General features: G+C 39.0%; 1 protein-coding gene across 1 annotated transcript; it reads right to left on the bottom strand.

Moving 5' to 3' along the window:
- On the bottom strand, positions 1–26,265 carry apobec2a (apolipoprotein B mRNA editing enzyme, catalytic polypeptide-like 2a). Its single transcript, XM_042407095.1, has 4 exons — positions 25,898–26,265; positions 10,240–10,464; positions 8,327–8,635; positions 1–1,051 (listed from the first exon to the last, which is right to left on the bottom strand). Exons 1-3 carry the CDS (start codon positions 26,125–26,127, stop codon positions 8,332–8,334), a joined length of 759 nt encoding a protein of 252 aa, XP_042263029.1. The 5' UTR covers positions 26,128–26,265; the 3' UTR covers positions 1–1,051; positions 8,327–8,331.
- Between the last annotated feature and the right edge of the window lie 1,294 nt (positions 26,266–27,559).

The raw sequence follows: 27,559 nt of genomic DNA, 5'->3' as shown, positions 1-27,559 counted from the left end.
TACAGATACATTATTTGGATCTGATGCACTCTAAAAAGGAAAGGCTGAATTAGCCGCAAAGCCCCAGGAGCCCAGAACGCTCCAACTTCAGTGTGTGTCGGTTGGATTCCAATAGTTTATTTAATCTATTCATTTTATAAATGTATTTGACAAAATGCACTACAATCAAATTAAACTATACGGGTTTTTCTTGTTGAGAAGCCAACTAGGTTGCCAGTAGAGGCCAATGGGTTTCTTTTTGTCCCAGAGTTCCCTAACAGGTTCGTCTGGTCATGTGAAACAAATGTGAATGGCATTTATTGGACAGTTTTTCACAATGTGCATGAATTGCGAGCAGAAATGCCTCAGTCTAAAGGTGTAATACTGTTTTTCTAATAATTGCTTTCTCACACAGTTCTAATCTCAACACAATGCATATCAAAGCTAATTAGCCAAAGCCATTATGCTGGTTTTGAGAAACCCAAGTACGCTAGCTAAAGTAGTCCCATTGAAACCAGGATACTGTGGCACGTGGCACCTTATCCAGGTCTCTCATCACTTTTATCACTGAATGGAGAAGCCAAGTCCAGCTGAGAGTGGTAAATCCAGGTTCAAAGTCCAGGTTTCTTTTTTCACTACATAAACAACATATGTTGAATATGAACAAGACTTTCTGTCTTTTTTTCTGTCATTTACCTCCTCAAACTGAAAACATTGTAGCACCTCATAAAAATCATTGTGTGCAAAAAAATGTGCAAACAATCAAAACAAAAAGAAAACATACCTAACACAGACTGTAAACCACTAATGTCTGATACCAGAACAAACCATGATAGGAAGGCAGATGTGGGGATCGCTGCCAGATGTCGTTGGGAGGTTTTTTCACCATAATACAGGAAGTGTGATTACAGTATTCATTCACACACTAAAGTAAAGGCAACACACACAGACTGGCACACACAGCTATTCCACTAGCAATGATTCATATGCTCTATAATTGTGTCACTATGTATGAATCATGGGTAAGAAGTAATGGTGATGATTGAGGATGCACAAATTCCCAACTGGATTCCTGTGTCAACAGAAAGAGAGAGAAAGAGAGAGAGAGTTTTGAGTTTTTAAGATACTTATGTACATTTATTACAGTGCACTGGTGAATGCCCTACTTAATAACTGCAAACACATGATGTTAATATATCAGAAAAACACATTTCATCATTATCATTAAAAGATAAAAGCACATTTAATGAACCAAATATTTTTAAAAGTGACCATGTCTTTCTTTTTTTGAGTAATACTTCAGCATTATATGTGCTTTCACTAAATTCTTGAGTATGATTAAAGAATCATGTCTTGACCTCTTTCTATTCTTGCCCTCTGCTAAGGTAGATGGTTAGTTAATTAAACAACCCTTTTTTCTTGTTTGTATTGCCATGAGAAAAAAAAGAAAACATGTTCACTACTGTAAAATATTCTCCAAAAGATCCAAATACATTAAATAATGGGAAAAATCTACATAAAAACAACACAATTGTGTTTGAGACTGTTGGGTGACAAGAATTCACTGCAGTAATCCCATGATCACCAGTGCAGTTCCAACAGTTTATGCTTATACAACATGCTCAAAGTAGATTTTACCTCAGATGGTACCCTGAAATGTTCTCTTATTCACAAGATTTTATTTGTTAATAACACTGACACATTATAAAAAGTCACAGAAAACAGTCCAAATCAATGGTTGTAGCCTGCCCAGTGGATCTCTTCCAGAAGCATCCTTTAAAACATCAGTAACATCTTTTCTACCACACAGAGGAATTGGATATCCAACTTTTGCACCACTGCCACCACAATGTCCATTTTACCTCTAGCCAGTTCTAGCCAGACTGCCACTCTGCAGTTCTCCCGTGATTAGTAGTAAAATTTCTTTAATATTAGATCATTTTTCAATTTTGAAATATGAGCCTCAATGTTTCCAGTTTATCATTATTGTTTACAATCTAGACAGTCAATTCTGATGGCTATTAACACTAATAAAGGAGTCATAAACTTTGTTATAAGTTTAAGCTACCTGGTTTATGTTACAGATTATGTGCCTTTATGTATACTGTTGTAAGTTCAAATTGATATGTGTATAGCATTTCCTTATATTACTAAATTAGAAATTGAAAATAGAAATAGAAGGCTTTTTTGTCATTGTATTGTAGATAATACGAAATTAGGAGTGCTGCTCCTGGTTGGTGCATTAAAAAACACGGTACAACTTAGTCTCACACAACCACACAGCACAAGTCCTAAGATAAATAAATAAAGATATATATAAAATGGAAAAACGTATCAATGAAAATAGGTGTCGGTATTCAAATATTTGAATATATATATTTTTTTTTTCCCTGGCAGTGACAGTCTGATAGGAAGAGGGGTTAGGGTTAGGGTGAGGAGAGTGAAGACAGAGAGGGAGAGATGACGGAGGCAGTGGGGGGGGGAGCAAGTCACAATCCAGGTGCCTCCTCCTCCACTTCGCCCTCTGGCCACCTTGAACTGAAATTGCTGTTGCTGCTTCATCCAGTGGTTCCCCATGCTGCGTGCCTGCTTCGCTGTTCTCCAGTGTGTTGCTGCTTACAAGTGTCTCTCTTTCTGTCTGTCTTAGAGAGGGACAGCTCCTGTTGCTCTCTCAGACAGAATCAATCAACACTGAGGCAGCCAGTGGGGAGGAGAGGAGGAGGCACCTGCAATGTAATTGCTGCCAAAGCGTTGAGGCCCAAAAAAAGGAATTTGGGACAGCCCTACACTAAATAAGCAATCTGCCATGTCATCCCTTTAATCATGTGTACAGTATTTGGCCAACAGAGGGCATAAAAATAGAACTGCACATTTCTGCTAGTATTTTGTTACTGTATATTTCCAGTGATTTATGACAGATATGATACCCCTTTTCTGTGTAAATCCAAGTTAGTGTTTGAGTTTATATGTTGATGATGTCCATTGTTATGTACGAAATGAATGATATTGTATTTTCTTTTCTCATTAGTTTTTCAGAACCTCATCCCTGCATACACACCACTGTCTTTTCCATGGCCACTGAGCGATCATTAAAGATTTGGATTAAACTCTCAATGCCCTGCTCTTTTGTTTTTTAAATACTTTGGTTATAAGGATTTTATCGAAATCTGATACAAAAGTACCAGTTCAAGGTCACATTCTGTATACTGAAATATAGTGGCAGAAAAAAACATAAACAAACAAACAAACAAAAACAATAAAAAAAGATGACAATGTACAATAAAGTAAAATAACCCAACAAAAGAAAAGTACAAAACGAAAACAAACAACAAAGACAAGTGGGCAATATCATATGAGAAGTATGAAAATCAGGAGGAATGAAGTATGGTGGTTTTCAAATTGATTGAGCAGGGCTTAATCTTATTGACTATGGGACAGCAGGTAGTTGAATCTTTTCTTTAATGTGATTCAGGAAGGGATTCTATCTTTTATTAAAGGTCTTTATAGAACTTCTCAACGAATACTTTATTTTCTCTAATTTAAAAAAATAGACTGCATCTGGTATCCAGTGTGCAATGGTAGGTGGATGTGCTTCTTTCCATCTAAGTAGTATTAAGTGCTTGGAAAGCTGACAAAGATGACAAAGACGACACTGTCGGCCTCTGCCTTTGTTAGTTTGAGTGTGTCTGGAGGAGCACCAAAGATAGCTATGAATGGGCACAGAGAAATGGCTTTGTTCAGGCACTCTGAACAATGTCACAAATGACCTCCTGACTGCAACAGACAAAGGACTTGTCTCTGTATTTATCTTGTTAGATCTTAGTGCCGCATTTGACACAATTGATCATCAAATCCTCTTACAGAGACTGGAACATTTAATTGGCATTAAAGGAACTGCATCGAGCTGGTTTAAGTCCTATTTATCAGATTGTTTGTACATGTTAATGATGAATCCCTCATGAAAGCAAAAGTTGGACACAGAGTTCCACAAGGTTCTGTTCTTGGACCAATACTATTCACTTTGTATATGCTTCCTTTAGGTAATATTATTCGGAAACACTCCATAAATTTTCATTGCTATGCAGATGATACCCAAATATATTTATCAATGATGCCAGATGAAACCAATCAGTTATCTAGACTCCAGGCATGCCTTGGGGACATAAAGACCTGGATAACCTGCAATTTTCTGCTACTGAACTCAGACAAAACTGAACTTATTGTGCTTGGCCCTAAACACCTTAGAAACACATTATCTTATGATATAGCTACTCTAGATGGTATTACCCTGGCCTCCAGCACCACCGTAAGGAATCTGGGAGTTCTTTTTGATCAGGATGTCCTCCAACTCCCACAAATTTCAAGGACTGCCTTTTTTCACTTGCAAAAATCAGGCACATCCTGTATCAAGAAGATGCAGAAAAAATAGTCCACGCATTTGTTACTTCTAGGCTGGATTATTGCAAATCATTATTATCAGGCTGCCTTAACAAGTGGTCAAAATGCATATGTTTTAGCATCAAAATGCCATTTTCCCAAGTCCTTCTAAAAACCTTTTCCCACGTGACCTGACAGGTTTCTGCATGATGACATTGCATGTGTGTGCATGCAAGTATCTGATGTTGTTTTTGTATGTATTGTTTTTTGTTGTGTTTCTGAGATTAACACAATTTTGAAATGTAAATGAAACCTGAAGGTTTGACTTGACTAATAGTTTAAAACAGAGAAAGAGAGAAGTTTTATCACAAAGACTGTGTTTTGCTGTCTCAATCCGCAGATTGACAGCACCTTCGGGTGTCTGCATTTTTTCACCTTCAGCTCTACTGAGTTATGCCCTAAGCAGTGTTCGAACTCGCAATCTTTGTATCTTAAAGGAACTCTAATGGAGCACAATCTTAAACCACTAGACTACACATACATGCTTTCTGTGAGAGGAAAAGATGTGTTTAACATGCATATCAAGCCATATTTCAGGTGATAATACTAGAGAGCACTCAAGTCTAATTGAATTATGGTACATGATAAAGATGTAAAGTGACTTTGTACATGAGAGCAATGTTATATGGAGCATTTCAGTGAGCAGGTATTGAACACAGAACTTTGTCATCTAATGGGGAAAGCTGACCATGAGAACAGTGTTCCAAAACACTGAGCCAACAGACATTCCTTAAAATGGGAGAAAAAAGTTCCGCTTTTGTTGAGGAAAATTTAAAAAAAACTAGAGCTTGGAGCTCAGAGATTTGTACATCATTAGTGAAAGCAAGACTAGCTTACTATGAGAATGAATGATATATATAAAAAGTGTTTGAAGGAAGAGAGGATCTGTAAGTTAAAGGAGCTGGAGTAAGAGGAGACACACATCCTGCAGATAGTATTGCAGTCAATGAGAGCAGGACAGGGAGTCCCTATCAATTAAGGTTTAGATCTCAAAAACTATATGTCCTATGTGAAATGTATTTACATTTTAAGAGAGAAGAGGCTTGTGGCAACATACTGAGACAAGACATGTGCTTGAGGAGTTAAAACTGTGGGAGTGAGACCTGAACATTTTAAAGTTTTTATGGCCTCTTTAAGATAAGGGACGTCTGAGCAGTTGAGTGTCAAAGTGACAAAGGCTCCAACTTAGTTGGACAATTCCTCCCATAGACCGCCATTATAAATGTTAATACTTTAAAAAATTATATAAAATCACTGTAAGATGTTACAATAAAGTACAATACAAGCAAACATCTGCTGAATGAGCTGCACAGAGCTTACTTTAACATTACCTAAAATGTGGATTGATATGCTTGTTAAATACATCTTTTCCTGTACTAAACAGGATGGATGAGTAGTACAGTGGTTTAAGCTCATGTCACTTATGAACTCCTTTTAGATCCAAAAGTTGTGAGTTCGAGCCCTGCTTAGAGCAGAACTCAGTAGAGTTGAAGGATGAAGGAGTCCAGGTGATGTCAATCTGCTAAATGAGACTGCTACTGATAAATTTCATGCAATTGACAGACTAAACACCAAAATCTGGCCTGGCATTGCTGTATGACATGTTAGCTCAGTGTAGGTTCAGTTCCACCCATTGCTGATTTTAATCTTGGTAGATTTTTCAATAGTGTTCAGCTTCCAGTTATGCAGTCTAAATCCACTTTCAGCAATCACACGCAGTTTCTACAGAAACTGCATTTTCTAGTTAATTTTAATGTTTTAAAAAATTATATAAAATCACTGAAACATGTTACATTTCAGAAAAATACAAGCACACATCTGCTGAATGAGCTGCACAGATTGACAGTTGAATGTTTTTTTTAGTACAAAGTATGCAGCAGTTGAAAAGATTAATTAAAGACAACCGAATTGCAGAAATATCATGTTATAAAGTTACTTTAGCACCCTCTTTGGGGAGAATTTTATGAAATGTAAGACATTTCTATAATGTCACCTTGTGTACAATATTCCCAAATTTGGTTGCAATCCAAATTAGTATTGAGGAGTTATGGCCCATTAAGTGCATTAGCCCACGCCTTCAAAAGTTTGCTAAGCAATTACAGACAAAACGTAGGTGATATCCAAAAACAAATGAATGTGTGTGTGTGTGTGTGTGTGTGTGTGTGTGTGTGTGTGTGTGTGTGTGTGTGTGTGTGTATGTGTGTGTATGTGTGTGTAGGTGTGTGTGTGTCCTTTAAAACTAATAGAAGTTGGACTGAAAGTAATATTTGGCTGGAATCATCCTTTAAATCTATAAAAAGTTAGACAAAGAGCAGTGTTTGCATGGAATAAACCTTTAAACCTATAAGTAGTTAGAAAGTCATTTTTGGGTGGAATAAACCTTTAAACCTATAAGTAGTTAGAAAGTCATTTTTGGGTGGAATAAACCTTTAAACCTACAAAAAGTTAGAAAGGAGTATTTGGTGGAATACACCTTTTACTATAAAAAATTAGACAGAAAGCAGTATTTGGATGGAATTAACCTTCAAACCTATAATCAGTTAGACAGAAAGCAGTATTTGGTTGGAATAAACCTTTAAACCTATAAGTAGTTGGACAGAAAGCAGTATTTGGATGGAATAACCCTTTAAAACTATTTAAAGTTAGACAGAAACAGAACACTAATGTAAAAATCTGAGAAAGGCTGAACATTTCATGAAGCTTGAACTGTGATTGTGTAAAAGCCTTAAAAGATATCAAAAAGCTGAATACAATTTTAATAGCTGAAAGTCTTGTGACCCGTTTAAAACTGAATCGAAGTCTCTGGCTGAAAGTGTATGGAAGTAGTTGAATGTCAAAGTGGAGTGAGTTGAAGAGGATTTGAACATTCCATCCATTCATTTCAATGGCAAATTTTTTTTGAAAAAAGCTGCTTCGCAGCTCTCACACAAATTCAAAAAACTCAAAACATTTAGAAGTCAGGACTCGAGTATACTTAGACAACTCAAACACACAAACTTCCTAGCAGCACTTCTAGCAGTACCTGCAGACAGTGAATCCACATCAGCAGCAGAGGGAGGAGGACAGAGGACAGGATGAGTGACTGACAGTGACTGATTTCTGTGTTCTTCATTCTTTTCTATTTTGATTCCACGAATATCATTTATTTGATTGACATTTCAGATTTGTTTCTTGTGCAATATCATTAAGTTTATATAGTGACTTTGCAGTTGTAAACCTTGCTGCATTGCTGCTCTAGAAATAATATTTAGTCATATTTATCCTGTTCTGAATTCATTATTTTTAAAAATAATTAAAAACAAAACAGTTCTTCAGTGACAGAAAAAGAACCAAAAGGAGTATCGATAAAGAACCAGACGAATAAGGAGTATTAATAAGATAAAGATAAAATTCTTACAATACCTATCCCTACAGCTGGCTAGTGGCTACATCCTGACTATGAGAGGATGAGAAAATCAGAGTTCATTTTACTTTATGTGATTATTATTTTTTATGACGCACAGTGTGATCACTCAAGAAAATGTGAAGGATTACCTCAGGATATTGTGCTTACTTCATCAATGAGCATATTTGTTTCACTTTTCCTCTTGCAAATGTCTGGGTGTACTGTGAACCTAAATATTGTAATGATAATGGTCCAAAATACTGTGAAAATGCATAGTTTGCACTGCACTTTATAAAATAGGAATATAAATAACACATTATACCCACATTATAAAAAAACATCAGATATGGGGCAACTGGTGGTTAAGTTGCACACCATATAATTGCAGTGTCCCCAGTTCATTTCTGTCAGGGACATTTGTTGTTGTCATACTATCTGTCTCTCTCCACATTTTCTGTCCGTATCTCTACTGTCTCTATCAAAAGCTAAATCCCAAAAAGAGCAAGTGTTTGCTTTCACACTTACTGTGGTCACTCTAGAATGTCAGCCAACTTCTCATGGTAATACTCATAGTTTTCTTTGCAGTCTTCCCAAAGGTTCAGAGGTTGGTCCTCATTCTCCACAAACGTGTCCCAGGTGTAGGAGAAGTCCAGGGGCTTCATCACCCTCAGCTTACAACCAGCAGTGTGCAGGGCCTTCAGCCCTATCTGGATCTCTGCTTCCTCCCACTCAAACAGACGAGCAGCAAAGATGCTCAGCCTGATGTTTTTCCTGGTTTTCAACACTTCAGCTATCTTTGCTGCACAAGCAGAACAGGGACTGGAGGACACATACCTAAAAGGAAGGTGGCAGAATGGAGATTGTTTTTCTTTTTTTTGTATTTTCAAAAACAACCCATTATGAAACAGTTGTATAAGTTTTTCTGTGGCTCTGAAGGAGCTTTGTCAAGTCTGACAGAATCTCAGCATGGGAATGGAAAAAATACATTTCACCAAAAGGGTGAGGAGTTTAAAAATGTGGATAAAAACTATATTAAAATATATAAATATAAATACTATCGTATTGCTTTATGGGACATGTAGAACTCAGGGCTTTTGGAGCTTGAACCATACTAAAGACTAAAAATCTTGTCCTCTGCTGCTTTGATTTGGACCATGTCCTCTGCTGCTTTGATTTGGACCATTTTTTAATAACTGTCCCCCAACTTTATTGAAGCACAATACTAAATCCCTGGAGTACCAACCTCTGATAGGTAACGCTGATTTAGTTACCTATCAGAGTTTGGTGTCTTAAGATGAAAAGATATTCTGCCCACCCCTTATGGTTACATTTCACATATCTAAAAACTACATCTGCCTAAATGAAAACAAAACATCAGACTTAAATACTCAAGACTGACTGAAGACCCTACCCTTAACCACACGGGTCACATGTTATTATTGTAACCATGACAACGGAGGTCCCCTTACCTCAGCGAAGTCAATTTTTTATCAATCAACTTTTATTTATATAGCGCCAAATCACAACACAGGCACAGACAACAATGTCGTCCTGCCTTTTACTGCTAAATCGGCATCAAATCAGAAAATGCTTCTGTGTGTCATTCTGGAGTGCATGGACCAACTACGTATTTTGACGTTTAATTCTGAGGACTTGTTGCATATGTGATATTGCATGCAAAATGTTACTGTAAGGGAAATTACACTTGTTGCATTGTTATAAACATCAGGGCATTTTAATTCCTGATCAATGTACTTTTAATGCATAATGTACATGGTATTGGAAGAGACTGTTAACACCAATTTGACATTTTGTATTAAGAGACATTGAGTCAACATATATTATTATGCTAAGCATTTTAGAACTGAAAGAGCTATTGCCAATTATTTGAGGAATAATTGTTTGTTACATTCATACTGGACTCCATGACTGTCATCCAAACATTTAAATTTCAGAGGTTACTTCACAATAGTTTCTGGAGCTCTAGGTCACTGGATGCACAGCCCTCCAATACCCGGCATAGGGCAACAGCAATATCCAACAGTTTAAACCAAAAACTTAGCCCTGTTTAAACAAAAAATATTTTGTTTTCTGCTCATCAGATAAAATCAAAAAAACATAAAACTACTGTATTGCAATTGTATGTACATCAGAGCCATAATATGTTTGATATGCATGTATGGCTATACATAAGTTAGATAGATATTTTCTTTTCAATTTTTTGTCAGTTACAGTTGAGATGATGTTTGAACATAAGAGTGTGGTTGTGAATGTTTGACCAGAGCTCCAAAATACATATTAGCCTCATTTGTGCATTTAAGAGCAGAGCTTCCTGCAAACTGGAGGAAATTGCATGTCTATACAAACATAAGTAACAAATTTAATTTGCCACATTCTCTATGCCACATACCATCTGGCAGTTTAAGAGAGTTATATACCAGGTGACTGTGTATTTGAGTGCAGAGTCATAGTCCGACAGGCACTGTGTGAAGAAAGCTTCCTCAGCATGAGACCCAGTGTGCTCATCCTCCAGACAGCCCCTCAGCAGTCCATCAGCTGTGTTCCCTTTATCCACCAAGTAACACAGGAAGGTCTTGTTGCGGCCTGAGGAGTATTCCACATTCTTGAATTGAAACCTAAAGACAAAAGGATCAATCCGGTCCCTGTGTAAAACAAAATAAATGGAAGAAAAATTGGCATCTTACAGTTTTCACTGGTAAGTGGCAAATGTGAAAGGTTTAAGAGAATTTGTGTCTTCACCGATTTGCCTTTCCCCACAAGGCAAAAAACACTAATTTGACCTCAAATCACAATGCCTTAAAGGATAAGTTCACAATTTTTCCTGTCTGTCTTAAAACAACAGTCAGGTGCTCAACTGAAAGAGGTTTTCCTTGCTGTAATCCTTCCTCATGTTCATACTGACCATCAGAAGATCTCCTTCAAATATGTTTTTTTAGGGGGCAAAAATCTACAATGTGTCTATACATCCATTTGTGTAAAAATGCATTTAAAAGTTTATTTCAGCAGTCTGATTTAGTTATATCAAGTGGATACCTACCACATTTTCAGTCTTTTTATCATCAAATTCCCTCTTTGTGTTTTCTCGGACAGTGTTTCCCCGTTGAGCTGCAGTGGTAGTAACAAAAAGAGGGACTTTGGCACTAAAAAGACTAACATTGAAAGATATCTACTTGATTTGACTTTTTTGGATGGCTGAAGCTTCATATTAGCTTCAGATAAACTTTTAAATACATTTTTGCACAGACGGTAGCTTGTGCATTTTGTCCCCCATCACTGACATTGTAAGTGCATTATGAAGGAAGGGATGTTCTAATGGTCAATATGAACAGGAGGAATGGTTATGACAGGAAAAAACCTATTTTAATGTTCATTTGGTCACCTGACTGTTGTTTTAAGACCGTCAGAGAAATTCATCCAGATTAAAGGTTCACAATTTTTCAAGACTGTTGCCTTTATATGCAGATCTCTGTCCAGTATTATCTTCCGTTGCAGATGGCAGTGTAACATCACCTATTGCAGGCTATAATATTCTCTCCTCTAATATCTCTGTGACTGTCACCTTCTTGACTGCCTCTCATATTAGTCTTGGACCACTTTGCTGTAGCAAGGGTTTTTTTTAGCATCTATGTCAGCCATTACTGGTATTGATAAATTTGTAATATTCAGTTCAATTCAAAGGGGCTTTACTGGCATGAAGTCGTCAAGAACAATGTTGCCAAAAAGGTTTGTTAATTTGTTAAAATATTTGGACAGTATACAATATCAGTAATTATTATATTGTGTGTACTGATTTCCAACAGCAGGTTAAAAATTCTTCTCTTTACTCTTAGGGAACATTTTTGGGAATTGAGCTTGCCTTCCAGTGGAGCGGAACACCTAGCCCTATATGGCGACTGGGGGCATCAATAATGTTAATTATGAAATCTAACAAATGCACAAATTTAAGTCCAGTGAAGAGAGGACAGAATCTGACTTCCAAAAATGTTCTTGCATGAGGCTCAATGTGTTCTGACAAAGGAAGCTATTATTTCAAGGTTAAAGAAGAGAAGTTGCTGCTGAATCCAAATATATCCCTTCCAGACTTGCAGACTGAGCCCTCATGGACTATTGCTATACATACTTTGACATGTTCACGGTCATCACATCAAGTCTGTGAGGGCACTGGGACTCAAGGGGATAAAATGTGGACCTGGCTGCAGACAAGATGGTGGAATTCAGCCATGGATATCACGTGGCCACCTGGGCGAATGTGGCTTTTTTCATGGTTTTAATGAGGCATCTACCCCGGAGGGGTAGAACCCTACTGAGTTTGTGCCGGTTTATTAGGGCCCGAGCAACTAGCGGTGTGAAGGCCCTTTGTATATGAAGGAATTATTAGGACCCGAGCACCTAGCAGTGTGAAGGCCCTCTTGAAACTCAAGGAATTATTATTAAGGCCCAAGCATCGAATGGTGTGAAGTCCCTCTTGTATTTGAAGGAATTGTTATTATTATCATTGTTATTAATATTAGTATTCCATAAGAATTGCATTTTTGGGGATAAACATGCTCGAAAACTTATGAAATTCTGCATGTGTCAGAAGTTGTATATTTGAAAATGTATATTTTATGGGTCTGGCAAAATTACTTGAGGGCGCCCCATAGAAAATTTCATATTAAAGCCCTCACCTTTAAATTTGATGTAGAATTTTTTCCCCCAACAGGAAGTCAGCCATTTTGTATTTTGCGTGTCAATTTTCATTTAATAGGCTCATCTTTGAGGCCTTTAGGAAAAACTCACAAAACTTTACAAGCGTGTTTGAACTAGTAAGGGTTTCAATTTCACATTGAAAATGGGCTTGGGCGTGGTATGTCGGCTCTATAGTGCCCCCTAATTAGTTTTAGAATTTTTGAGATGCAAGGAGTTCTCGAAAATTCACGAAACTTTGCACATACATCAGGACTCCATTGGAGCAATACACTGAATGTGGACACATTTGGACTCACATTGGAGCAAAATATGGCATTTGGATTTGAAAAGACCCATTTGGCACCAAGGTGCCCCAGATGGCAAAAGGTTTCCCATTTGTACTCAGTCAGAGCCAGAACTGTTTCCAATTTGGTCGCAATTTCACCTAGTACTTTGATCTGGACATGTAAAGTCCCATTCAGCACTAAGTTGACCCAAATTGCAAAAGGTCTGTTTGTCAAAGAGTACAACAGAGCCTCCCGTTGGAATTAACACTCCAGCACACCTGCACCTAAAATGGCAAAAAGGTCAACTCAGACTGCTGAAGCCTCACATAAGCTTCAGATTAACTTTTAAATACAATTTTGCACAAAATGACTGTGTGGACACACTGTGGATATTGGCCCTTATCATTTACATTGAAAGCACATTTGAAGGGGATCTTTTAATAGCCAGTATGAACAGGAGGAATTATTACAGCGAGGAAGACCTCTTTCAGTGGGTACCTGACTGGGTACCTGGGCACCATCTGGGTACCTGACTGTTGTTTTAAGACAGATTTGAAAAACTGTGAACCTGTCCTTTAAGCCACTCGAGGACAAGCTCTGTCTCCATCCAACCCTTTTCCTGGGCATGGACAATGATGCCAGCACCGTCGTGTTTTATAATCACATATGGCAGGAGCTTGGTTCCGTCTGCTAGGCATGCTAACATGACAGTGACACAACCTTCTCACTTCCAGTTGACTTAACAATTTTTCACCTTTTTGTGGACAGTCACAGACGCTGGCATGTCAAAAAACACAGGGGTCTGAACGTTTTCAGTTTGGTCCAGTGGATATTTTTTTCTTAAGTTTATCACATACCACTGGAAAGCCAGTAGCTTTTCACTGACATCTGAGGGCAAACGCTGGGCCAGAGTGGTTCTGCATTCAAGGGATATTTCATTTCGGAGCATCATTTTCTTGCACAAGCCAAGGCTTGGTTTGAACTTGGCTGTTGGTATGTTGTATGGTACTACTTAATTAAATTTTTTTTTTTTTTAAATTCAGCTGCTTGGCAATTTCCTGTGTTTTCAGGTGAATAACAGCTCTGGAAATATGCATTCCTTCATTACATTTCTCAGTCATATAATCTGTCTTGGAAGCAGCCACATTTGGAACCACAGAAAGCTTATCTCTCACTGTTAGCATCTTTTTCTTTTTGGGCTCACCATTTTCTGGCATCCAGTGACACTATTTCCTGGCTGCTTGGTAGTTGTTTAACAACTGTGCCTCATTGATCACCATGGCTTTAAAATAACTTTTTCTCAAACCTTGATTACTTGCTGTACTCTTGACATTTGTTTTTCAAAAACATCTCTGTCTCTCCATGTCATCAATCACTCATGACTGCACTGAAGCTGTTAAATGATGGTGTTGTCTTATATTTGGGCCAACTGATACAACTGTATTTTTTACCAGACTGTGAAACTGCTCAATCTGCAGACAGCCGCCCAAAGATGTTCATGCTCTAACCTTGGTAAACATGGCGGCACGCAGCAGTGCAATGGCTTCTCTAGCTCCTGGTGATAAGTTTACTTTCAGCATCTCTTTTTTGAGTAAGTGTGCGGTAAGGTATAGTTCGTCCAAACTTTTGAACATTAACAACAATTGGGCTGCCACACTTACACCGAAGCTCAGAGCAGCGTTAGGCAGACTGCAGCTCCTGAGGACAGTGGACTGGCATAGCACAGTACAGTGGCTCAGAGGCAAGAGGAAGCATTGTGCACAAAACCAGAAAAGGGGCAAGCAGGCCTTTCTATTAGCCAAGCCAAAAGCAAACACGAACAGGCCAGCAATTCCATCACTCTTCCCAGCCAACATTTGCTCACTGGACATTGACTACTGAATTAGACTATGCATCTAGCGAGAGATGAGGAACTGTATGTACTTCTCCTGACAGAAACCTGGCTAAATAGCAACATGCCAGACTCTGCTTTTCAGATCAACGGGCTGCTACTCTTCCAAGCAGACCAAAACCAAAACCACCATACAGAAGTGGGCCACTTCAGGCAATAATACGGCACTGCTGACCTTCTTCTGACCCGGATAAAATGGATGTGAGCCTGAAGTGGCCTACATGTAAAATAACAAATATGGCCCAAATATCCCAAAACAAATGTGGGCCATTTTTGGCAAAGGTGTGGTGCTCTCTGCAATGTGTAAACTGGATGTGACCCTAAAGTTGCCCATTTGATACATACTGAATATGGCCGAAATATCACAAAACAAATGTGGGCCACCTTTGGCAAAGATCTGGCCTAGTCGACAATAGTTAATGTGGGTGTAAACCAAAAGTGGCTCACATATGGTGCAGCAAATGTGGCCCGGTTATCTTAAAACATACCTAGGCCAGTTCTGACAAAGATACAGCACAGTAAGCAGTGGCTTGACTTGATGTGAACCTAAAGTGGCCGACATATGATATGGCAAATATGGCCTAAATACTATACAACAAATTTGGCCCACATTTGGCAATTATATGGCACAGTCAGCACTGGCTGTCATAGTGTGAGCCTAATGTGGCCCACATTTGAAATAGTAAATATGGTCCAAATATTGCTGAACATTATCGAGCCACTTTAGGTAAAGATGTGGCACAATTGGTACTGGCTTATCTGAATGTGAGCCTAAAATGGCCCACATATAACAAACAGGAGCAGACCGCCTAAGTGCCATCATTCCACACGATATGTGAGCCAGATGAGGATATGGAATGTGGGCCCAATCAGGGCCAGAATAAAAATGAACTGTGGTCCAGATGTGGGCCAGATCTGGTTTATTTGTTTAGTTTTTGGTTTACATGTGGCATTGCTATGGTTCGCTTGTGGCCCGGATCTGGCAAACAGGAGTGGACCGCCCAAGTGCCATCATTCCATGCGGTATGTGGCCCACATGAAAGTGTCTTCAGAGAGGCAGCAATACCCATTGGAGATGTGGACCTGGGGAAGTATGCATTATTCGTCAACAACTACATCAGTAAGAGTGTTGACAATGTTATCACTACCAGAACAATCACCATCCACCCAACCAGAAATCCTGGCTGAACGCAGAGGTCCATTCTCTTCTGAAAGCCCGGGACTTTGTGTTCAGGTCTGTTGATGCATCTGCATTCTCTGAGCATCACTCAAGAGCATCACTGACTACAACAAAAAAGATGCAGAATGCCCCAGGGCTCTTCCTGATGCCCTCAACACCTTTTATGCTGGTTGTGAGGATTCTAGTACCTCTCCTAGCACCAGGAAGAATACATGAAGAACCACTTCACTGCTTACACCATCTCATCTGTGGTTCACCTGGCCCTCACTCACTTGGAGAACAAGACCTCTTACATCAGACTGCTCTTCTTGGACTTTAGTTTTGCATTCAATACCATAATCCCACAAACTCTGATGAACAAACTGTTATTACTTGGACTGAGCTCATCCTTAATCGACTGAGTACTGGACTTTTTAACAAATAGGCTCCAGTCTGTTAGTATCCACAACATCTCATCCCCCATTATCCTTAACACTGGTTCCCCACAGGAGTGCATCCTGAGTCCCCTGCTGTACACCCTACTGACCTATAACTGCTCAGCAATAGTATTGTCAAGTTTGCAGATGACGCTGCAGTGGTGGGAGTGATGAGTTCAGGCAGGAGATGGAACAACAGGAGGTTTGATGCAGAGCAGACAATTTCTGCATCAACATGAAGAAAACAAAGGAGATGATTGTGGACTTCAGGAAGGGTGGCAACACCCCCCCCCTCCCATCTACATTGGAGGAGCAGCTGTTGAGGCGGTCTTTAGCTTCAAATACCTGGGGGTGCACATCACTGACAACCCCACCTGGAGCAACAACACAGTCAGCATAGTAAAGAAGGCCCACTCATGCCTCTACTTCCTAAGGGGGTTGAGGCACGCTGGCCTTGCCATCTCAGTCCTTACTTCCTTCTACAGGTGTGTGGTAGAGAGTGTCCTCACTTCCACTGTGTGGTACGGCAACTGCTCTGCTGCAAGGCACTGCAGCAGGTAGCACGTAGTCTGCACAGACAATCATTGACAACAGCCTACGTATTTACATCAGCAGGTGCAGGAATAATCCTTCTTGCATCATGAAGGACTCCACCCACCCTGCAAATGGACTGTTTGCACCCCTCCTCTCAAGCAGGAGGTTGCACAGCATCAGGGCCAGAATCACCATGCTAAAGAACAGCTTCTTCCCAGTAACTGTGAGACTGATAAACTCTGCATCACATAGAATTGCTGTGCCACACTAAGAATTAGATTTTTAACTGTTGTACCTCATTGTTTAACTGCTGCACCTTACTGAGTGATGCTGCTTATTACCACTGTTAATGGGTGTGTGCAATTGAGGCCACTTGGCTAACTGTTTATATCCCCTCACACTTATTCATATTTATACATTTATTGACTATTTATTATAATGTGTTTATCATGTGAATCTTCTGATTTTATTGTTTTATTATTGCTATTTTCTGAACCGGGGCCTGAGTACCTAATTTTGTCTCCTTTCATGTACCAACATGTTGGTACATGATGAATCACAATAAACTTCCTTGAATCCTTGAATCCTTGAATTATATGTCAGAAATCCAACCGATTGTTTGAGAGCAAGATCATTGATTGTTAAGGTAAGTCTAGCAGAACTTCTTCAGCATGTTTGTTTTTTCTTTTCAAATACCGTCATATACCATATTCCTCAGTGAAATGTTGGGAAGGTATTGTGGTATGAAAAAACATATACCACTCAAGTCCTGTTGTAGGTACAGGTTGTAAAATCTAATAAGATTTGATAAGGGATTCCAAAGGATTCAGATTTGATAAGTGGATTTGATACTGGTTTCGAATTTGATAAAATGCTATCAAAACCTATCCCCATTAACAATTTGGCATAGGCCCTGTTTACACCTGGTATTAACAGCCGTTTCAGGTGATCCGTTCACAAGTGGACAGCTCTAAATACAGGTGTGAACACACCCAAGATGCATTGAGGACGCATTGAGATCTGATCACTCAGACCACAGGTGGTCTGGGCCTCAAATCAAAACAACTAGCTAGCTGTCAACTGCTACCTGCTGTTACCAATATTCCAAAGGAGATACAGCACTAAAGAAGCTAACAGAAGAGGTTTTTTTGTAATGTAATCCACACATGCTGGAGCCTCTCTATGCACCCTGGATTCAAGAAGTGATGGCATATGACTGGGGGTCACTCATCGGAATGGGGAGATGGTCAGCTCACCCCCCTGCCGACTCTGCTACCAGGCCAGTCCAGGTTTTCAAATGTGAACATCAGATTAAACATCAAGTAAAACCATCTGTACATCCATCTCAACATCTAAGGAAACGGTCCTGGCCACATGGATCTTCTGGGGTTCCTAACTGCCCGGGTGGCGGCCTTTTCTCCCTGCTGAGGCCGAGAAGAGGTTCCGGGTGCACCGGCCTGGTGCTGAGGGGCTTAAGAGGAGCTTCTACCCTCTTGCCACTGGGATCCTGGATGGGATTGCTACATAAGACTGTCATTCGAGGCCGTTTATCCTACCACAGAGCAGCATGCCTGTCAAAAATTGCATCAACTTCAAAGCAGTGTTTCGTCAGCAACAACACCTGGGTGGTGTTTCATGGAGTGCTTTTTGGACTAGCTGACGCTCCTACAATGAGTTTTCATTATAACTTAGGGAGAATAGCAGGTCTCCTCTTCATGCTGATCCTGCTCTCTGGAGATGTTCAGCTAAATCCTGGACCAGTGACCCCTGGAGTGCTGCAGAACTTTGATGCTGATTTGTGCCCAAGTGTGTCTGGGACTCCTCTGGTGCCGGTGACAAATGAGCAGCAACTTTCTGAGCCGGGCTTCTCCCTCAAAAGACTAAACAAGGCATGATGTCTCAATGAATAACTTTTCACTACTGGGCTGTGGAAGTCTTGATGGGTCCAGTGTCTCTCTTACAAAACCTGCTGCTGACACCACTGTGTGTCAAAAGTCTTATGTCTTATGGGACCCGAAGCTGAAACCGAAGGGGCTATTTGGTGGACATTTTAACATGAGAAGCATTACCGCAAAGAGCAATCAGCTAACTCATCTTGTGTCTGACTCAAATCTGGACTTTCTCTGTCTGACTGACACATGGTTGAACGAGTGTGTTCACGGTGCCCGGATACCAATGTTTCAGAAGAGACAGACCTGATGGAAAAAGAGGAGGGGTGCTTTTTTATTTGAGAGACAACATCAAATGTGAACATATGGCTTACAATGCGGGTAACACATTAGAGTATGTTGGGATAAAAATAATATTATCCCAACAAAGGTCTTTTAACATCATAGGTGTCTATAGGCCCCCTTCTGCAGATGGCACTTTCTATGATCAACTCACAGAAGTCTTAAAAGAGTCTTAAAGGAGAATTATTACTTATGGGTGATTTTAATGTGAACAGGGGGAATAAAACTAAAAATGATCACAAAGTAATTCCAACTAGAACAACTACTAAAATGCCCAACTAGGATTGCAAAATGCTCCAGTACACAAATTGATCTGATATTTACTAACAAACCAGAAAGAATAACTAAAAGTTATAATTTAATCACTGGCTTATCTAACCCTATGTGAGAGAAAACTAACTAAAAGTAGATTTAAGACCACAGCAACTAAGACAATGATCCTTCAGTGCATACCCAGAGCTAAGCAAGAAGAATTTATCAATGAAATTAACAGCTTGAATTGGGATGATGTACTGTCCTCTGATGATCTGGACTATAGCTGTGATACTTTTACTCACAGAATCAACTCTGTAAGGGAAAGACTTAATGTGAGGATACAGATAAAATCTAAAAATAAAAACAATTTACTGTGGTGTAATGAAAATTTGTGGAAACTAATGAAATCTAGAGATGCACTAAGGAAGGCACTTAAAACTAGAAGAGACACTGACATGCTGATCTATAAAGGTTTAAGGTACAAAGTTTTCCAAGAGCTAAGAATAAGCCAAAAGGCAACAGTAAATTGATCTGGAAAAACATTGATAATCTCACAAGGAGGGACCCAAAATTTTTAGGAGATTTTAAACTCAAAGTACAGGGAAAGTTAATTGAAGATCATCTTACTGTTGTTTCTATCTTTAATAATTTTTTTTCTTGAGTCTGTATATGAGTTAGGAAAAAAGATCACAAAAAGGAAACTGGATATTGTTCCTATAGATGCTACAGGCCAGGTTTTCGAGCTGGTAGAGACTAATGAGTTACAAGTAAACAAAATCATCAGCTTCTTAAAAAGCTCCAAAAGTAGAGATGCTTTCCAATTTGACACCATGTTTGTCAAATCACACAAAGATATTTTAACTCCCCCTATTGCTCATTTAATTAATTTGTCTTTTAAACACTGCTCCTTTCCTGATGACTGGAACTGTGCCATTGTCACACCTATTTTTAAGTCTGGAGACTGCCAGTATTCTCAAAAGTTAAATCAAATCAAAAGATACTGAGAAGGTTGTCATTTAACAACTGACAACATTTCTTAATACAAGCAATTTTGGTCTACATTGAATGCAATTTAGCTTTAGAGCAAACCATTCCACCAAAGCTGTTACCTTGCACTTAATAGAGCAAATTAAATCAAGACTTGACAAAGGAGGAGTAGTTGGTGCTGTATTTTTAGATCTGTGTAAAGCATTTGACACAGTCAATCATGATATTTAATATAACTTCTCATCTAGAGCACTGGCATGGATGTCTTCATATTTATCTAATAGGATACAATGTGTTAAAATTGGTGACACACTGTCCAGTAACATGAAGTGCACAATGGGTGTTCCACAAGGATCAGTGACACAACTGTGTCATGATGTAGAACTACAAATGTATGCAGATGACACTTACTGATTTTAAATATCTTGGTGTGACACTGGATCCAAATTTGAACTTTAAGAAACATGTTTAAAAAACGGTTAAAACCATAAAGTACAACTTGGCAAATTTTAGACATATTAGAAACTGTCTCTCTTTGGATGCAACCAAGATATTTATGCATGCTATGATTCTTTCCCATATGTCTTATTGCATCACATGTTGGGGGCAGGCTAGAGAAACAGCCATAAAACCTCTTGAGTCCTTATACAAACAAACTCTAAAAACTCTGGACAAAAAGCCAATGCATGCAGAAATACAGTTTACTGAGCTTTGAGAATTTTAGATTATTCTCAAATTTGTGCCTAGTTTATGAAATTTTAAATGGTTTGGCCCCTCCTCCACTGTGAGACTTTGTGTACACGTGCTCAGTAAGTTCTAGATCCTCCAGAATATTGTCTATACAAAATTGTACCATACCATTTTGTCGCACTGCATTTGGGTAGTCAGCTCTCTCTGTGAAAGCCACAACTCAGTGGAATGCACTACCTGATGATGTGAAGAACTGTAGTTCAATCAATACATTCAAGACCAAATTAAAAAATCTACTAAAGACCAATCAGCTGTGTGACCACTGAGTCTAAACTCCATCTATGGTCTTCTCATTAGTGCAGACAGTCTTGCTTTTAATTTGACAAATTTACATAATTAATTTCTAATTGATATTGTGGGTGTATGTGATATGCTTGTGTGTGTAGCTTTGTATTTTGTATGGTGTGTTCTGTGTGTTTTTTGTGGGGGACTGCGGATGCAAATTAGCTTTTAGCTAACTCAGGTACAGTGCATCTTTTATGTTTAAAACTGCACACTGTCCCAATCAATAAATAAATACAATCTCAAAAAAATACAATCTATTTTCCGGCAGAATAGGCACTGAGAGTGTATCGCTGCCTCCCGGTGCGTGAACCCATCCAAAGCTGTCTTCAACTTGTTTGAGGATAGGATAAAGAAATTCATTATTTTGTTTTGCCATTTTTCATGTGAATTAAAAAAAACGTAATTCACTTCCTGTTTTTTCCCTGTTTTTCTCATTCCCCTGACCCATTTTCCTCATCAAATTGACAATTGGAATATAAATTAAGCCATTACTCTTTCCCTTGTCTGTCAGAAAAAAATTTCGGAAGCTAAATGTTGCTGGATAGTTTCCTCTGACCTGTCAAGTTGATAACAACACTTTTTAGTTTTGGTGCGCTGCTCGCCATAATGAGCTCAGGATTTATCAAGAGGACCAAACAGTTTCACTGTATGAACCTGGACTGTGTGTGTAACAGCTGACCTATTGGATGTTTAGAAGAACACAAAAAATTAACTAACATTAGATCCCGACCGATGCTGTTGACGTGTCGGAGATTTAAATAATCAGCGAAGTTACGCTGCTGTGCCTCGTGCATAAATGCGCACAGCATCACTCAATGGAGAGAAGCAGCTGCAGGGAGATTGCTGCATGTAACTCTATATTTGTTAAATATATATAAATAGATATGTTCAGACATGGCGCTAGAGCAAATCAACAGGATGGGCATTTAATTTTCGTGAGGGGGCACACAATGTGTTGTATATTTGTTTATCCTGTTATCAAACAAACTGATCACAACTTTGGACAGAGGGTACCCCCGGTCCTCCCAACAGTTAAAAACAACAATGAATTTGGTTTTTGAAAACGGAAATGGTATGCGTGTTTATTTGCACATAGAGTGGGTAAGTGAGATCCGATCACAAGTGGTCAAGATGCATGTGGAGAGGCATGTTAACACCAGGTGCAAACAGATTATATCAAGCTGTCCACCTGTGATCGGATCACCCAAGACAGATGTTACTGCCAGGTGTAAACAGGGCCATAGTGAAGTTTGTTGGGCACTTGCAAGGTTAGAAAGAACAGCATTTATTTACCACTTGCATTAATTGGGAAATAGTTGTCAATGACATACAATATAGGCCTGTAGTAGTTACTTGGCTGACCATGCGTTTAAATAGATAATATAATCTGACATAGATGTTATAATCACAGCACCTGTTTTTGTTGTCTGCATATGGCAAACATGAAGGATAGTAAGTCGAGTGTCAGTTTCAAACTTGTGCTGTCAGGGTGGGGGCAGCATGGCAAGAGAGGCAAATCTAATTTTACACCATCTGGATGGCTGACACTGGAATTCCACTGCATTATTATTAGCCCAGTTTTTGTGTGACCCAGCTCTGCAGTAGGGAAGGCAATGTCTTTTTACTGTAGTCAAATATGATGTGTTAAACCTTTGGAACTGCAATCAAAACATATTTCATTGTGTGGAAAAATGTTATGAGATCAAATGCTGATCAATTGAGCCCACTGCTATTAACCTCTTAAATTCCCCAAGGACTCCAGCATCCTTGGCTGCAGCAGGTTTTAAAGCTAGAGTGATGATTCTGGTATCATATGAAACTAGAAGACCTAAGTCATCCATTGGTGTCAACCATGTCATGATAGCTTGTCGGGAAGGGGGTTAATAGTGCTCCAAAGCTAGATAAATTTTGGTGAGGGAAAAACGAGCATGGCCATTTTCAAAGGGGTCCTCTGACCTCTCACCTCAAGATATCTGAATGAAAATGGGTTCTATAGGTACCCATGAGTCTCCCCTTTACAGACATGTCCGCTTTATGCTAATTCAATGCAGTTTCAGGCAAAAACCATGCAGTTTTTCTGCAAGCAGTATAAATGTGTTATTTTCACTTATTCTAAAAATGGTATATTTGAATATTTCTGCATATTGGGGTCACTAAACAGTCTCGGAATTGTATAAATTTGGTATGACTGGAAAGCTGAGACCATTGTGGATTTAATGAGCCCAATTGTATTCATGTGTGATGATGTTAGTCCCCATAGAAGCCATAGTAGCCATTGCATTGTGAAACTTGACCTCACTGTATAAAATGACCTATTGTGACCTCTAGGATAACACAGCCTCATGAAACTTTACAAACACAAACTAGAGATCTGGGGCATTCCTAGATATATTGACAATAAGGGAGTTTCTGAGCAATTTCCAGAACAAAAGTGCCATCCAATTGCTGAAAAATGCAATTCTCACAGAAATCTCAATGTCAAAAGTTTTTGATACTAAATCACAGCATGGATTTTTCTATGGTGTTCCTCAAGGTCTTGGTGTCTTAATGTGGTATTTTGGAGGGATTTTTGACCATTTTTATCAATTCTTGAGTGGTCAAAAATTGTTTTGTCAATAAATAAGGAAAGAAATAATTGGTGGGCATAAACAGATTAATAAATAGATTAAGTTAACTCCTTGTTCCAAATATAGGGACATCACTTTGAATAACAACTAATGGTTGCAACAAAGAGCCCATGCCTCACAAGCTAAATAGTTAGATCAGACAATACAAGTCCACTGGAATAGTCACCTATGCACAGTCCGAGCATCCCCTTTCCGCTGGTGTGGTAGTCTGTTACATCTAGTAATCTATATTACATATCTGCCCACTGGTAATACTACAACAAGAATCTTAAAAGCCAGAGATGAGACATGGTCTCAAAAGACAGAAGCAAATCTCCTAACGTGAACTTTATTATACCAGGACATGTCTCAAGCCAGAGAGTGTACAGCTTCCACTACTATAGAATCAAAGAGGGGAAGGCAGAACTGAAAATGAGACCAGCAAAAGGTTCCCGCTGACCCATAATCTGTCTCAGCAGGGCTAAAGAGAAATTGAAACTGTCCTGCTGTAGAGAAAAGCTTTAGAAGCCAAACAGTTACAATGTGCAGTGTGTACAAAGTGTAAAAACAATGTACAAAGTGCAAAATCAACCAGGAATTTATGTCCAAGAATTTCAGGATAACAGTGTTGGAGGAGAATAGGGTTGTATATATTCTCAGATTCTCTGATCATCACTGTGTGAGATTGTATTGTCAATATTTTAAACCTTAAGGGATTGCTATCATCTCTGAACAAGACTAGTACTTTTTTTTAATTAATCATTTGTCATCACTTTTGTGTTCTGTCTCTCTGTTTGCTGTCTCACCTGTGGACTCCAGTGTGCTCAGCCGTGCTGCATTATGCACATATATACACTCATACATTTGATATGTTTGACTTAGAATGATGTATATCCATAATGCTGACTTCCCTCACAGTGCACAGTGCATAGCAGCCATGTCTCCATAGATTAATGGAACTGAACCAAATCAAAAAGCAGAATTTATTGTGCTGATCAACATCATTTTAGCCGTCTATTTCCCAAATTTTGACTTCATACTGCAGTATGACTAAAGCACTGAGTAGTGGAAGTCATTACTCTGAAACAGAATAAAAATATTAAGCATCTGTTTTAACTGTATTTAGCTTATAAAGACAGTTTAATAACTTAGAATTGAAGTAACTCTCTGTTGTTTTCTTTCTTCCTCGTCCTTTTTCTCTTTTTTTGCGCTCTGCTGCACCCGAAAGCATAACGTAAAGCTGCTAGCCTATATGTTGCTGCTGCTAACATACAAGCATGATCTCCACTGAACCGGAATTACTTTTCCCCACACATTGGGGCTAACATTGTGTATGTTTTAAAAAATTAATGAATAAATTGACTCACAGTTAAGTGCTCCATGCCCAGTGTGGCATGGGAATGCCAAACGCACTTTTGATAATTTGGTGGCCAGGCTTGCCAGGCACACTTGGATATGGGGTAGGATCTGAAAGATTACATTATCATCACAGTCACTTCTTTCATCCCCTTTAAACATTTATTGGCTTTTACTGGGAGTTGGAATCCTGTGAGGAGTTTTCCTCAGAGCAAACTTGTTGCCTGGGACATGCAAAGTTTCAAACATTAAATTGTTATTATAGATATAACAAAAGGTAAGTTTATCATATTAGTTTCTGTAAAGCACTTGGCTGACATTTAAGATTCACATCAGCACTCCTAAATGTCAGGTGGTTCACTCAGGTCAACTATGTGCTTCTCAGAGTCAGCATGTGGGATCTGTGGATCCTCTCTACTGCTCACTGGTGTGATCAGAGAATCAGATTTCAGACAAAGTAAACGCATCATTAGCCAAACCATAGACAAGACCAAAGACAAACTGTGTCAATAAAGGAAATGTACAATGATAATGAGGTAACTCAGCCATGGATAGCCTTAGCTCTGTCTATTAAACAGTTACATTAATCAACTTGTCTATGCATGAAATAGTTGAAGATATGGACCTACCCTGCGATGATTTCAAATGGAGGTAGTTCCACTGGCTCAAGCTGAAAATCTCCATTCTGACCATTAGCTACTGTACCATTGGTGGCTACCACTTCAGCTGATGGTACCTCTCCATTATCCACTGCTCTCTTTCCATCATTCTTCACTTCCTTTACATCCTTGGTCATTTCAGCCGCCTCTTTTTCTTTTCTCTCTTTTCTTCTCATTAGCATATGACTTTTGTCAGCCATGATTAAAGAATGACTTTGTCTAGAGAATGCGTGGGTTCAGAAAATATTTGTAAAAAATAAATATGGTTATAGAAAATAAGACAAGATGTATTACAGAAGACCTGGGACAATAAATGACTGAACAGAGAGAACAGAAAGGAAGAGAGACAGAGTCAGGAGGGAGGAGCTGAATGGTAGAGAGCAGAGGGGAAGAAAGCAGTGCAAGAGACTAACCAGAGAGGGAGGGAAGGAGGGAGGGAGAGAGAGCAAGAGAGAGAAAGAGAGAGAGAATTTTGAATTTTAAAAATGCCTTTATTAAATTACTAAAAGATACAGCAATTCAACAGAAGATTATATTAGACCCCTCCAAAAATATAATAATAAATCATTACAAAAATAAAGTAAGAAAACACAAGAACAACAAAATACAAAATAATAAAATAGCAGTCATTCTAATAACAGTCAAAATGAAAAAAATAAATAGACAGATAGATGTAGCCTTTATTGTCCTGCAGGAAATTTGTTTTCACACCTTGTACATACACAGAAACATACAGATAACCACACCGCAATGTACACATATACATACAGATACATAAATACATAACATTCACACCTACAGAAAAGTCTGGCTCTATAATAGGTCAGTGAGGCAGTTTGTTCAGTGCTACAATGGCAGAAGGGCCAAAGCTTTTGCCAAAGCAAGCTCTTCTCTTTTTCAGAGCCCTGTATCTATGACCTAATGGCAGTAGTGTGAAAAGCGAATTTAGGGGGTGACTGGTGTCTATTGTGAGTGCAAGGCATGTGATGGTTCTGTCATTCATGTCTGAGAGGTTGGGTGTAGAATGGATGATTTAGAAGGGAGCATGTGTGATCCTGGTAAGTTTGCAGTTCTTTTGCGTTGTCAGTGGTCAGTTGGAGGTATTAGTCAGTGCACCATTGTGTGAAATGAGAAATGGAGAGTTGACAGGCTGTGGTGGAGTTATTGTCATTAAATTGTCCCAGTATAGCAGTGTCATCAGAGTATTTGTAGTATGTGGTGATGGGTGAAGGGCTGATGCAGTCATTTGTGTAGAGAGCGTAAAGGAAGGGACTGACGACACAGCCCTGAGGGGTTCCACAGTGTTTCCCTATAATTGTACAGGCCTGGTGGGCCACCAGGCCAACGAGGGCCCCTGCCAGGCCAAAAAAATATTTTTGTCAATGCCAATAATTATGCCAAATATTCATTCGGAAATCAATAGCATTTGAGAGCCTCTTTGCAGCCTGTCCATGTGCACCAATAGTTCCAGATAGTCTCTTAGCCTATTTGAAAGTGCCCTGGAAAGCACTTTGTAAACAGTGCACAATAAAGCCACAGGGTTCAAATTCTCTAATAATGCCAGATCTCCTTTCTTCAGCAGCAATGAGAGTACAGCTCTCCAGATGAGACTGGAAGTAGACCTCCTCCATA

This window comes from Thunnus maccoyii, chromosome 3, assembly GCF_910596095.1.
Source record: "Thunnus maccoyii chromosome 3, fThuMac1.1, whole genome shotgun sequence".
Classification (NCBI taxonomy): Eukaryota; Metazoa; Chordata; class Actinopteri; order Scombriformes; family Scombridae; genus Thunnus; species Thunnus maccoyii.
The sequence above is the reverse complement of the archived record's forward strand: the minus strand, read 5'-3'. Positions and strand labels throughout refer to the sequence as shown.